The following is a 13,830-nucleotide window of genomic DNA, read 5'->3' as shown; positions in this document are numbered from 1 at the left end:
TGATATATACAGTAGCTAGGTTTCTCCCGTTACACAACTATACGATATATAACGTGAGTGCTGTGTAATCCACACTGGGAGACAGCAAAGCGGCGTCTTCCTCCAGTTCTCCATTATGACAGCAGACACCCCCCATCCGAGGCCGTTCGACATAACCATGAATGGGACTTCGCATTCATTCAGGTGAGCTTAGAAAAACGACCAAATTATGAGGCAATACTGTCTGACATTCAGTACTGTATATTCAGGCAAGACTTTGCACACACACACACACACACACACACACACACACACACACACACACACACACACACACACACACACACACTGTTTGCTCCATCCCAATCCCTATTCTCAGTCATTAGGGCCGGGCCAGAGAGCAGAGCTGGAGCCGTCAGGGCTTGGCTGGTAGAGTCATTACTCAGTCCAGTGGCCCTGACCCCATTACCCCCTGAGAGAGGCGGACCCAGACCCCCAGACCACCCCCCACCCACCCGACCGCACGGCGTGTCTGAGCTGCCCCTGGCCACCCCCTGAACCCCCCGACCCCCCCCCCCCACACACACACACACACCCGACTGAGCGGAAAATGAGAGAGCAGTGAGGATACGAGGGGAAGGAGAAAAGACAGGTGTGTGTGTGTGTACTGTAACATAACATGTTGCAAGGCAATGTGTGTGTTTGCTTTGAGCATGCACACACTGGTGTACTTACCCTGGTCTAAGGTCAGAGGTCAACATAGCCTTGCTCTGCTTGCTTGGATTGCAGTGTCCCTGTTGCTAGGCAGAATAGTCTAAATGATGAACTTGGTGAGCTACATAAATAGAGCCTGAGGATGTCAGATGGGGTGTCTCGCTGACCAATCACAAGCCCCTGCTTCCCCACAGTGAGAAGCTGTGCCCTGATGCACAACACATACACACACACACACACACACACACTGGTGTGGTACTCATACATTAGCAAGATACCCCATTTCCGCAGTCGTACTTACTCACGGACACACACAGCCATCAGAGGTGGCAATCAGCACATCGATATTGGCCGGCGGGTAAACACACTTCCTCTAGGCGACCCACACCTCTCTCTCTCTCCCCCCTCTCCATCCCACACCTCTCTTTCTCCCTTCCCCATCCCATATCTCTCTCTCTCTCTCTGTCCCCATCCTCTCTCTCTCTCTCTCTCTCTCTCCCTCTCCCTCTCTCTCCCTCTCTGCGCCTAAAGACCATCGCCTCAGACGGCACACCGCAATTTCGCTGGCTGTCAAACCGTCAACATCAACTTCCTTCATCTGCGGGCTCAATCTGGCGGCGGCAACATTAGGCTGTTTATCTGGTGCCTCCGTCTCCACGTGGAGACTACAAATCCCATCAGGCTTGGCGTGTATTAAACAGCTCTATCTGTCTCACCCCCACCGACCACAATTTTGGTGCATTCGGACACATCTTTTGAACTTTTTTTCCCCCCCATCTTTTACTAGTCTTTCTGCTGTGCATTGGGGGGAGAGGGGGGCGGGAGACTACCACAGGGTGTCTGATACGGGGAGAGGGGGGCGGGAGACTACCACAGTATGTCTGATACGAGGAGAGGGGGGCGGGAGACTACCACAGTATGCCTGATACGAGGAGAGGGGGGCGGGAGACTACCACAGTGTGTCTGATACGGGGAGAGGGGGGCGGGAGACTACCACAGTGTGTCTGATACGGGGAGAGGGGGGCGGGAGACTACCACAGGGTGTCTGATACGTATCATCTGGGTGTTTATTTTCCGGGGAAATGAGCGTGACTCGACATCAAACTTCTTGTCACTTCTAGACACGTCGAAATCTTATCGGCTCGTCGTTAGCTTCTGGCTACAACTGCGGGCGCCATGGAGAAACTTTTCTATCACTCAGGAAAAGGGGAGATTTATTTCAACCTCGTGCTTTGACAGTGTCCCTCTGGTAGCATAGCACGCCGATGCTAGCCAATACCTGACGCCCGGCGCCCAGCCGGCAAGACGAAGAGAGATCCACATCAGAGGTGCCGTTGGATTAAACCAGAGCAGCAACACGTCAACTCACAGCCATCAAGTTAGCATGGCAACATCAACGCCCTTAACCATGAAACACAGCCTCTACATTCAACACCTGATCCACAGCAAAACTAATCCTTGTTAACGTTCAAATGCATTTGTCACTGGGGGATTTCCAACCGGGACGACCTCCCCAGTGCTGCGTGGTCTCAGGGGGCTGAGAGAGTCTCTGCGAGGTTTGGGAATTGATCCTTACATACATCCAGCGTCTTTGCATATAAGCATTACAGTGTATTATCTTAATATCAGATCAGATGGCTGAGCGGTTAGGGAGTCGGTCTATTAATCAGATGGTTGTTGGTTCAATTCCCAGCTGTGCCAAATGACGTTGTGTCCTTGGGCAAGGCACTTCACCCTACTTGCCTCGGGGGGACTTACCAACTGTAAGTCGCTCTGGATAAGAGCGTCTGCTAAATGACTAAATGTAAATATCATGACCTAAGTCATTAAATAAATGTTACGGTTTAATGTGAATCATTTACATTTAGTCATTTAGCAGACGCTCTTATTCAGAGCGACTTACAGTAAGTACAGGGACATTCCCCCGAGGCAAGTAGGGTGAAGTGCCTTGCCCAAGGACACAACATCATTTGGCACGGCAGGAAATTGATCCGGCTACCTTCTGATTACCAGCTCTATTCCCTAACCGCTCAACCATCTGACTCCCCACAATGCCATCATGAATTGTTTGAAGCTGAGTTCATGTATTTTTGTCGCACGTTTCTCAAAGCAGCACATGGAAGCTGGGGAGACTAGAGGGATGTAATTCTGACAGTGAAGATGTCGTGTTAAAACTGGACTGTCGTACTGAGTGTTGAGGTCTGTCGTTACCAGAGAAAGGATCTTTTCCTGGAACTCCTCTTACAGTCATAACTCATCACAAGTGTGTGTGTGTGTGGACCAGAGTGCTTGCTGGAGTAGAATTGATGTCCTCCACATAGCGATCTCTTATCCTCCTTCTTGCTGAATGTATGTAACCTCTGATCTCTCTCCTTCCCACTCGTACTCTCCACCTCTCCTCTCAAGCTCTCCATTTATCTCTCTACCTCTCCTCTCCACCTCTACTTTTCACCTCTCCTCTTCAACTTTCTCTTTCAGTTGCTTTCAACTGACCTCTGAATACATCTCCGTGCATCTCATTCCTTTTCACCTTCCATTTCTTCTCGCTCTCCTCCCTCCATCCTCGCTTCCACCTCCACCGCCTTTGTTTCTCCTTTACACCTTCACGGCCATGTCTGTGATCCTTCTCTTCTCTGACGCTCTCTCTCTGTGTAGTCTGTCTGCGGTTGGCTGTGCCAGGCAGAAAGACACCTTTCTGTTTGTTTATATGTATGTGTGTGTGTGTGTGTGTGTGTGGGGGGGGGGGGATGTGTAAATGTGATAGCCTGAGAAGATTCCTGTGAGAGTGTATGTGTATAGGTGTGTGTATATGTGTGTATAGGTGTGTGTGTTTGTGAGGCTGGTGACAGTGCTGTGACAGTGAGCAGTGTCTTGTAGCGTCTGGCGGTTGGTGCCTGTCCCCGGCCATCCTGGTGACAGTTCAGAGAGGAGCCGGGAAGGGTTAGGGTTCCAACCTGCCGCATCCGTCACTTCCAGACCATGTTCCTTTCCCTCACTCACATAAAAAAAAAAAACAGACACACACAAACGGACGCACACACAGTCTCCTCCCAAGCAGGCTGGTGAGGAAGCCAGTTCCCTCCACCTAGAGAAAGCCACTCTCCACTGACGACAGACAGCACTGTGCGTGTCCAGGGTGCTAACATTACACATCAAAGGCAGCCTGAGCCAAGTTCTCCTCAGAAGTTAGCCCAACGATACACGGTCAAAATGAGATGCTAACGTAGGCTGTAACATTAGCTACAACATAAGCAACGTTTTAATCGGTAGGCACCACATTTCCAATGACAAAGAAAGGATCGATATCTTCGGTTTGTTTTCATTTTCTACTTCAAAGACCCTGTAATATGTCCTTTGACTTTTGTGTCAGCCACTGAGGTCATCTGTTCTTGCTGTAGCTTGGCAACGAGCCCAGGTCCCTCTGGCCAGGCCGGCTCATCTAGCCAGGTCTGGCTAGGGGGGTTGTTTGGCTGAGCAACGCAGCGTTATGTCTGTCTCTCCACAGGGGATGAGGTTTTTGACAGAGTAAACAATCCTCTCCCCGTTTAACAATACTCATCAAAGCACTTCTGGCACTAGCATCGCTAACTCCGGTGGGAGGCTAACGGTTGCGGACGCAGCCAAACACAATGGCATGCTAATCTGAGCAGTGGCTCAATTAGCATTAGCATCACGTTGTGGGTAATGAGCGGGACAGAGGTAAAGGATCAGTGAAACACAGAAACCGCATCCAGGGGTGCAGAATTAATACGATTCAAGAAGAGGAGATGAGAGGGAGAGAAAGAGAGAGTTTCTCTCAGCGTTAGACGAGTCACATAGCTCTAACCATGCCAGAATTAGCTTGTACTTTCGGAATGATGTCCGCTTGGGGCCTGTGCTAGGAATACCCTCTTTGGAGTGTTTTTTCTGATGTCTATTCTCCCCCTTACCCATCAGAAGTTGAATGGTTGGTCATTTTTGGAATAATGTCCTATTACCGTTTTAATATCAACCATAACCCTAGCTGAAAAGGAAATGGGGGCAAAATATTCACAATTTCACTACTGTACCTGAAACTATGAACTTTAGAAACCAGGGCCCACTTTTACTATGCCAGTTCACCAGTGAACATCAATAACAAAGACAAGGACTTGGCTCTGCTGGCTAAGCTGACTGCTATTACTATCCGCAGCGCACTCCACAGCTGTGAGGATCAATGTTTCTGCGTGTTTAGGGAGAGAGGGAGGTTTTACTGGAAGACAGATTAGTCTCCAAGACACAAGAAACGACAGGCTAATAATGTTAACTGCTTCTACAAACACACACACAAATACACAAGCACACAATTTCTAGAAAATAGCTCTGGAGTAGAAAAGTTTCATAAGCAAAAAAGCCCTACATATCAATTATTGGTTTCAACCACCCAATGATATCAAGATACTGATATATCATATCCTTAAAGTATGCTACACATGTCATACCATATCGTTACCATTGCACTCCAAATTGACAGCAGCATCCAAATCAAATATGACAGTTTCCAAACTCCCACGTGCTCGCGGAAATAATCAGATAACATTCAATCTGACAACGTTACTTTTCAAAATATGATTTGCAATCTGTCTCCTTGTCAAGCAAGACGATCGGACTGACAGCCTGTTTTACGCGGAGTCATATTGACGGCTGACAGGCACGCCGTTGGAAACCGCTAACTTATTTACAACATTTCCCCAACGCTCCCGCTATGTCGACACAAGCTCGCTAGCTGGTGAGCCCCTCGTGCTTTCTCTGCGGGGCGGGTGGGGGTGTAGACTGAGGAACCCCATGGAGGACCACATCTCAGCTACTCAGCCGTTTGATGACTGCACCTCCGGAGGATCAGGTGGGGGCGGGCGTGCGGGCGGAGGTTGAACTAACAACCCGACGAGCCCGGCTCTTAAACGCCACCGCCGAGTTTTCATCCCATAGCTGGGGAGCCCCCTTCAAACGGGATTAGTGTACGTGATGAATAATACACGCAAACATGAAATGGCAGAGTACTAAAGACTCCAACAGTCTACTAACACCCCCTGGGGTCCTCTGCATCTTTTACAGGACCTGCCTCTGATTGGTCGAAGACGGGGTTGCAGCGAGAGAGAGGGAGGGGGGTGAAAGGGTGTGTGTCAGGGATGAGAAGGCCCCCTAACACCTGCGGAATGACACGTGCATCTGCATAAGCCTTGCGTCGCCATGGCGAGGGGAGCAGGGATTTGATAGGCCCGGACAGCTTGACTGACAGGTGAGGCTCAGAGCTGGTAGGATGGTTGACTCCCTTAGGGACTCGAGTCTCAGTGTTATTCTAGGGGGCTGAATAATACATGGGGGTGAAGACACACACACACACTCATAAACACAAAGTGAACCCACATCGGCGTGTTTTGAACACACACCAATAAAATGAGTGCCTAAAGAGACTGTTATGTATTACATGCATACATTTATAGGCAATGAAATGGATGTTAGGAAGGGGGAATTTTGGAAAGGGCAATTCTCCCCCACACACACACCCACCCACACACACCCACACACACCCACCCACCCACACACACGGTCTGGTCCCCTCCTGTTGACTTCACCCCAGCTCTACCTATCGATCACAGCTCTCCCTCTCTGTCCATACTAGCAGGTCTTCTCAAATCTATAAAGTAAACAGAGGGGGTGAAGGGGTGGAGGAGGAGGGGGGGATGGTGGAGGGGTGGAGGAGGGGGGATGGTGGAGGGGTGGAGGAGGGGAGGGGATGGTGGAGGAGGGGAGGGAGGCCAACACTGCTGCAGGCTAGCCCTGCTTCCCACCCTGTTGACCAGGGGAGGTGATTTCAAGGTTGATTGAGAACAACAAACTATCCGGGAACTCTTTAGACCATACTGTTAGCCCTGTCTGTCTGCTGGGGCCAGTTGGTGGAACGAGGTAAGTAGGCTGAGGTGTGTGTGTGTGGGGGGGGGAGGGGGGGTGGCTCTGTGTTTGATAGTGTGTGTGTGTAACACACTCCCTGGGCGGAGACCGTAAGGCGCCGCCACACGTGGGCCCTCTGTGACGTGGGTGAGGAGCAGGAGGGGCAGGAGACCAAGCAGACAAACAGGGATACCGTTCAGAACTCTGTTTATTCAACCATAACACTGTTAATGGGGGAAAGGGGCTGAGCGGAACCAAAACAAACAAAATAAATATCCAAAAGAAGCCCCTAAGCTTACTAACCTGCAGAAACTGCTAGGCTCACTACCTGAAGTACTATTTTGTAGCAATTTTTTTTGTCCCAATCTTTCTTTCTTCTTCTGTCTCCCCTTTTCTCTAAAGCAGCATCTCCCATTCCCCCTGCTCCCTCCCTCCCTCCCTCCCTCCCTCCCTCCCTCCCTCCCTCCCTCCCTCCCTCCCTCCCTCCCTCCCTCCCTCCCTCCCTCCCTCCCTCCCTCCCTCCCTCCCTCCCTCCCTCCCTCCAAAGGTCCTGAACCCTCAAGGACAGTGGACCTTGGATGAGTCACTCTCTGATCCTGCCAGGCTTTTCACTTTGAACGTTCCAGCTGCAGTCTTCATTAGACTCTTTTGTTCTGGCCACTAGCAGAGAAAGAGAGAGAGAGAGTAAGAGAGAGAGAGAGAGAGAGAGAGAGAGAGAGAGAGAGAGAGAGAGAGAGAGAAAGAGAGGAGAGAGAGAGAGAGAAAGAGAGAGAGAGAGAGAGAGAGGAGAGAGGGGGAGGAGAGAGAGAGGGAAGAGAGAGAGAGGGAAGAGAGAGAGAAAGAGAGAGAGAGGGAGAAAGAGAGAGGGAGAAAGAGAGAGGGAGAAAGAGAGAAAGAGAGAAAGAGAGAGAGAGAAAGAGAGAGAGAGAGAGAGAGAGAGAGAGAGATGAAGAGGTGGTTCATCCTCCAGAAGAGCAGCTCTTGACTGGAGCTTGTCTAGCGGGTTAGGGTTAGGGACACCAGCCGAGCGCTTCTCTCCTTGTGTGTGTCAGGGACTCACAGGGCTGGGCAGTAGTACCTTCCCTCCACACACTAAAGGTCAGGACTGTATGTGTGTGTGTGTGTGTGTGTGCGTGGCACTTTATCAGGGAATGTGCATGTGTGTACAGAGCGTGTGTGCCAAGACACTAATGGTAGACTTTGATGCATTGTTAATTCATTGTCACAGTATCTCCCCCAGTGAGGCCGACCCCAAGCCACTCAGCTCCTCTCCTAATCAACTGCAGCCTCGCTCCATCGAAGACCCCCCCTCCCTCTGCCTCTCTCACCCCCTTCTCTCTCTCTCTCTCTCTCTCTCTCTCTCTCTCTCTCTCTCTCTCTCTCTCTCTCTCTCTCTCTCTCTCTCTCTCTCTCTCTCTCTCTCTCTCTCTCTCTCTCTCTCTCTCTCTCTCTCTCTCTCTCTCTCTCTCTCTCTCTCTCTCTCTCTCTCTCTCTCTCTCTCTCTCTCTGTGTCAGAGTGTATCCCTGTGTTAGTTCTGGCCTCCCAGGAGCCAGTGACTGTCCCCCACATCACCAGACTTGCTCTCTCCCTGGCTGCATTAGGTTATTCATGCTTCACCAGCATCGCTACTGACCTCACTTGACTCTCAAATAAAGAGAGGGGGGAGGAGGAGGAGGTGGACAAAGGGGATGGATGGAAGAGGGGGACTCACACACAAGGCTGGAGAGATGTTGTGCCTTGCAGTCCCCTCTGGGGAATGTAGATGTTATCTACGCCCTTCATTGGCTGCGGCCCTCTATGTGTTTGTGTGTGTGTTAGTGTGTGTGTTAGTGTGTGTGTCTACAGGACAGGTGCGACAGCTGAGTGCTTTCTGATTAGCCTCCTGGGCGCTGACCCACAGAAAACACAGCGACATGTTTATGTAGAGAGAGAAGAGAAGAGCATGTTTGCATCCACGCTCCCACACAGCTGCTGGTACCAGCATGGCTCCAGGCAGCAGGATCAGGGGGCCAGGGGGGCCCTGCCCCTCACCTGCCATCGCCACCAGATAAGTGGAGGCTGCTTAAATAGATACAGTGTGCCGGTAATTGCTCCAGGGCTGGAGGTCTGGAATGATAAGAGTGTGTGTGTGTGTGTGTGTGTGTCAATTGCGTGACAAATGATCATAGATTTTTTGAGTTCCGTTGTTAAAATATGTGTTTGCAGTAAATATTAAGTGTGTGTAAGAAAGAGAGAGAGAGAGACAGAGAGAGACAGAGACAGAGACAGAGACAGAGAGAGAGAGAGAGAGAGAGAGAGAGAGAGAGAGAGGGAGACAGAGACAGAGAGAGTTTCTTATTAAAATTGCTCCACAGTCTCTTAGCTGAGGTGAATGTGGCCGTTCTAGTCCCATAGCTCTCCCTACAGAGGTCATGACCTCTTGTCTCACAACAAGCTGTCCCACGTTTAGGGTTTAATGAAAGGACTCTGGTAGAAGTGTGTGTGTGTGTGTGTGTGTGTGAGTGTGTAATCAATAGTGTATTAACTACAGCAGTCAATAGGCAGGTTGCTGTTTCCAATGGCTCCAGGTATTAGCAGAGAGGGAGAGAGAGAGAGAGAGAGAGAGAGAGAGACAGAGAGGGCCCCTAATGTGGTTATGTTAGCCCCCCAGTATAGATCCCAGATCCCCCTCAGACCCCCTCGATACCACCCTGAGGAGGGGTTGAGGGTCTGGGGAGGGGGGCGACATTCAGAAGGACAAAGAGATTGTGGTTTGGGCCCATCTGACATATCTGTCTGGCTGGACAGGGAAGCTGAGTAACTCCTGGAGAGGCTGCTCACCCTCACCTAAAACTGAACAGGGTTTAAAGACGCATCGACGTCAAAAATAAACCCAACGCCAAACCAGGATTGTGGGAGAGAGGACGTCTTGTATACTGAGTGGAATGTCCCTTTACCACGGTCCAGCCGGAACACTCTCCTTGACCTTATTGGGCTGTTTTAACAGGAGAATCCACCGATCACTGATCGAGGCCCTGACAGCGCTATCTACCTCTCCCCCTGTCTTCACACACACGCAAACAGTCAGTCTTACACATGCACACACAATCGATCTGTTCAGGTCCCCACCCCCCTTCTTCGCTCTTTAAAAACGCCTTGATGTCGCCCAGGAAGTGAAACACAGTCTTCCTGCTTGTCAGTTATGTTTTGAATGTTTTCTCTGGCCGAGGGGGGGCTGACAACAGCAGGGTACACGGGAGGCGGAGGGAGAGGGGGCGGGGCTCTCTGTTGCTGGAGCCTTTAAGTATTCAGAGGGGCTGGGGAGGGAGAGAGGAGAGAAGACGTAAACTACATGTCGATCAGTCAGACTGGTGGAGAGAGAGAGAGGGAGGGGGAGATGAGGGAGAGAGAGAGGAAGAGGGGGAGAGAGGGAAAGAGGGAGAGGGGGAGTGGGGGGGAGAGAGGGAAAGAGGGAGAGGGAGAGGGGAAGCGGGGAGGAGAGAGGGAAAGAGGGAGAAGGGGAGGGGGGTCGAGGGAGGGGGAGAGGCTGAGTACCAGAGATCAAGTGTCTTCCCTCTATCAGACATGGATGCTGTCCCCCTCCCCCCCCCCCCATCACACACTCAGCCTCTCACTTTGGGCGCGGGGCCATGAGAACGGAGAGGGGGAGAGAAAGAGGAGAAATAAGAGAGGGGATCGGGCGAGTGACAGCAGGGTAAGACTCACAACACCCAGTCCTGTGTGGTCAGGGCAGTGCCAACTCTAATCCCTGTGTCAAACTGTGGTGACACAAGCGGAACACACCCTTGAGACTAAGAAGCACCATTTTAGTTTGATTTCTTTTTTTTTTCTCTGTGACTTTTCCTTCCCTCATTCTCTTGACACCAATTATCCTACTGAACCAGACTGGGTTGGAAGGTGAGGAGAGTAGGGGAGAGGAGATGAGAGGAGAGGAGAGGAGAGAAGGGGAGATGAGAGGAGATGAGAGGAGAGGGGAGAGGAGAGTAGGGGAGAGGGGAGTAGGGCAGAGGAGAGAGGAGAAGAGAGGAAAAGAGAGAAGAAATGGGGAGAGGAGAAGAGAGGAGAGTAGGGGAGAGGAGAGGATGCTCCCCATGACGGGAGGACAGCTGGTGGTGAATCTACGATTAGTCACAGCCTGTGTAATGATAACACCACTACAGAGACAACACTGTCTGCCATGGTGCACATGATCAGGTGAGCTAGCCGATCGCCGATCAGGCTCTGCCCCCCTCATTGAACTTGATAATGCAGCTGGTGGTGCAGCAGTTGCTGCGGTATGCATCCCTCTACTATAGAGGGTCTGGAAAGCAGCGTGTTGTCTTTCAGCAGTGATGCGATGCTGTGTGGACCAGCAAGGAGAGAGGGGAGAAGAGAGAGGACTGTTTTCTATTTCTGGACAGAGGGAGAGAGGGGAGAGAGGGGAGAGGACAGAGGGAGGGAAAGGGCGGATAAACAACATCTATAGTCTACAACTCTCCTGACTCCACTAATGCATTGACCATGTGTATGTTGTGTGTGTGAGTATGTGTGTGTGTGTGTGTAAGAGAGAGAGAGAGAGAGAGAGAGAGAGAGAGAGAGAGAGAGAGAGAGATAGAGAGAAGGTCTTCCTGTGTGACCTTGTTATGACCTGCTCCAGCAGAGGGACTGTGTGTCCTCTGTCTGCTAATGCACCAGAACACCCTGGAGATGCCTGTCTCACACACACACACACACCCTCCATTCTGCCTCCTCCTCCTCCTCTCTCTCTTTCACACTCTCTTTCAATCACTCTGTTTTTTGGATGCATTGTTAATTCATTTACTGCCAAATAATGGTCAGGGTTAACCTGCTAACCCTTACCCTATCCCTGTTGTAGGATGAGAGTTAGGGTTAACCTGCTAACCCTTACCCTATCCCTGTTGTAGGATGAGAGTTAGGGTTAACCTGCTAACCCTTACCCTATCCCTGTTGTAGGATGAGAGTTAGGGTTAACCTGCTAACCCTTACCCTATCCCTGTTGTAGGATGAGAGTTAGGGTTAACTTGCTAACCCTTACCCTATCCCTGTTGTAGGATGAGAGTTAGGGTTAACCTGCTAACCCTTACCCTATCCCTGTTGTAGGATGAGAGTTAGGGTTAACCTGCTAACCCTTACCCTATCCCTGTTGTAGGATGAGAGTTAGGGTTAGCCTGCTAACCCTTACCCTATCCCTGTTGTAGGATGAGAGTTAGGGTTAACCTGCTAACCCTTACCCTATCCCTGTTGTAGGATGAGAGTTAGGGTTAACCTGCTAACCCTTACCCTATCCCTGTTGTAGGATGAGAGTTAGGGTTAACCGTAACCTTGGTTTTAGGGTTAGGGTTATAGTTAGTTGTGGCCCTAATCCTAACTCTGAGCCTAATACCACACATCACCCTATTTGTCTCTCTGTCTCTCTGTGTCTCTCTCTCCGTGTGTCTCTCTCTATGTCTCTCTCTCTCTGTCTCTCTGTCTCTCTGTCTCTCTGTCTCTCTCTCTCTCTCTCTCTCTCTCTCTCTCTCTCTCTCTCTCTGTCTCTCTGTCTCTCTCTCTCTCTCTCTCTCTCTCTCTGTCTCTCTTGAACTTGATCCAGTTCTTTTCTCCTTCCGTCCACTCCCTCTCTCCTGCTGCAGGGAGAGATGCTCTAGTGCCACTGTGTCGTCAGGGCAACGCTCCTGCTGCCTCTCTGGCCAGCTAAACGCATCAATCATCGCACACACACGCACACACACACACACACACACACGCACACTTTGGACAAGGTTGGGGAGTGAACAAACATGCACTCACACACACACACACACACACACAAATAATACACATGACATACACACACACACAGCACAGCTGTCTCCAAACTAAAGTGTCGGGGAAGTAAGACAGGTGATTGGCAGTGACAGAGAGGGTACAGGTGTCTCTCTGTGTGTGTGTGTGTGTGTATGACTGACTAAGCAATGTGTAGACTTTGTGCAGACTTGCAGGCCTGCTAATGACAAGCTACAGTTAAGCCAGCTATCACTTTACATCTGTCAGACCGCCCTGAGTGTAGACTGACTCCCTCTCTCCCTGTCCCACTTACAGCTGACCACCTGTGCCAGCGACCCCACCCCAAACCACCCCCCCCACCCACCCATCCCCCCCCCCCCAGCAGGCCCAGACACAGGCTCTCAGAGGAGTCTGCTTACAGACGTGTAAGTGATGCCAGGATCGGGCTGGGTGGATCAGAGGGAGGCCTGGCAGAGGGCCCAGCCCAGGCAGCATCATCTGAGGCTGGGCCCGACCCAGCCAGAGGGTCCTTGGGAGACCTGGAGCTCCAGGGTTCAGGGGCATGCCGAGACAACCAGGACTAGAGTCTGTGTTCAGATATGCCCCGACACGAGCACAGGCCCCTGACAGGACAGAATCCTGTGTTTTGATTTCCCTGTGTAGCTAATATAGTGTGTTGTTGTTGTCGTACTCACATGTTGTGCAGCACACACCAGCCACAGTGAGGGTCTCCAGAGCCCAGACACTCGCTACAGGTGGAGTACTGTGCACACGCCTCCACTGGTACCCTGGTCAACTGGAGAGAGAGAGAAGGGGGGGGGGGGAGAGGGGGGAGAGAGAGAGAGGGGGGGGGGGGGGAGAGGGGGGGAGAGAGAGAGGGGGGGGGGAGAGGGGGGAGAGAGGGGGGAGAGAGAGAGAGGGGGGGGGGGAGAGGGGGGGGGAGAGAGGGGGGGGGGGGAGAGAGAGAGAGGGGGGGGGGGAGAGAGGGGAGAGAGAGAGAGGGGGGGGGGGGAGAGAGGGGGGGAGAGAGAGAGAAAGGGGGGAGAGAGGGGGGGAGAGAGAGAGAGAGGGGGGGGGGGAGAGAGAGAGAGAGGGGGGGGGGAGAGAGGTAGGCTTGGTTACTAACTCCTTGAGAGAGGAAGATGGGAGAAGTTGTAGAAAACTGAGAGGAAGCGATGGGGTGAGAGAGTACAGTACATAAGTAGATGAAGAGGCTGATGGGTTGTGTGTGTGTGTGAGTGAGTGAGTGTGTGACAGTGAGAGAGATAGTTTGAATAAATGTATGTAAATATATGGAACCAGGGCCGGTCCCGTGGCTGAAAATACACAGAGGGATCACACACTGCAATTAATCATCCTCTTTACTTTTCCAGACTGCTTTTCCAGTGGCTGCCCTATCCACACACACACACACACACACACACACACACACACACACACACACACACACACACACACACACA

The 13,830-nt window shown here is 51.4% G+C and overlaps 1 protein-coding gene across 1 annotated transcript in view; it reads right to left on the bottom strand.

Moving 5' to 3' along the window:
• The window catches only part of plxna4 (plexin A4), a 221,216-nt gene that overhangs the window by 76,745 nt on the left and 130,641 nt on the right, over positions 1 to 13,830 (bottom strand). Inside the window, exon 5 of the mRNA XM_084700986.1 lies at positions 13,063 to 13,163. Coding sequence (XP_084557112.1) covers positions 13,063 to 13,163 — 101 coding nt within the window. The remainder of the gene's footprint in view (positions 1 to 13,062; positions 13,164 to 13,830) is intronic.

Source organism: Hypomesus nipponensis, chromosome 7 (genome assembly GCF_054491055.1).
Source record: "Hypomesus nipponensis isolate SF chromosome 7, ASM5449105v1, whole genome shotgun sequence".
Lineage (NCBI taxonomy): Eukaryota > Metazoa > Chordata > Actinopteri > Osmeriformes > Osmeridae > Hypomesus > Hypomesus nipponensis.
This window is presented reverse-complemented; position numbering and strand designations above follow the sequence as displayed.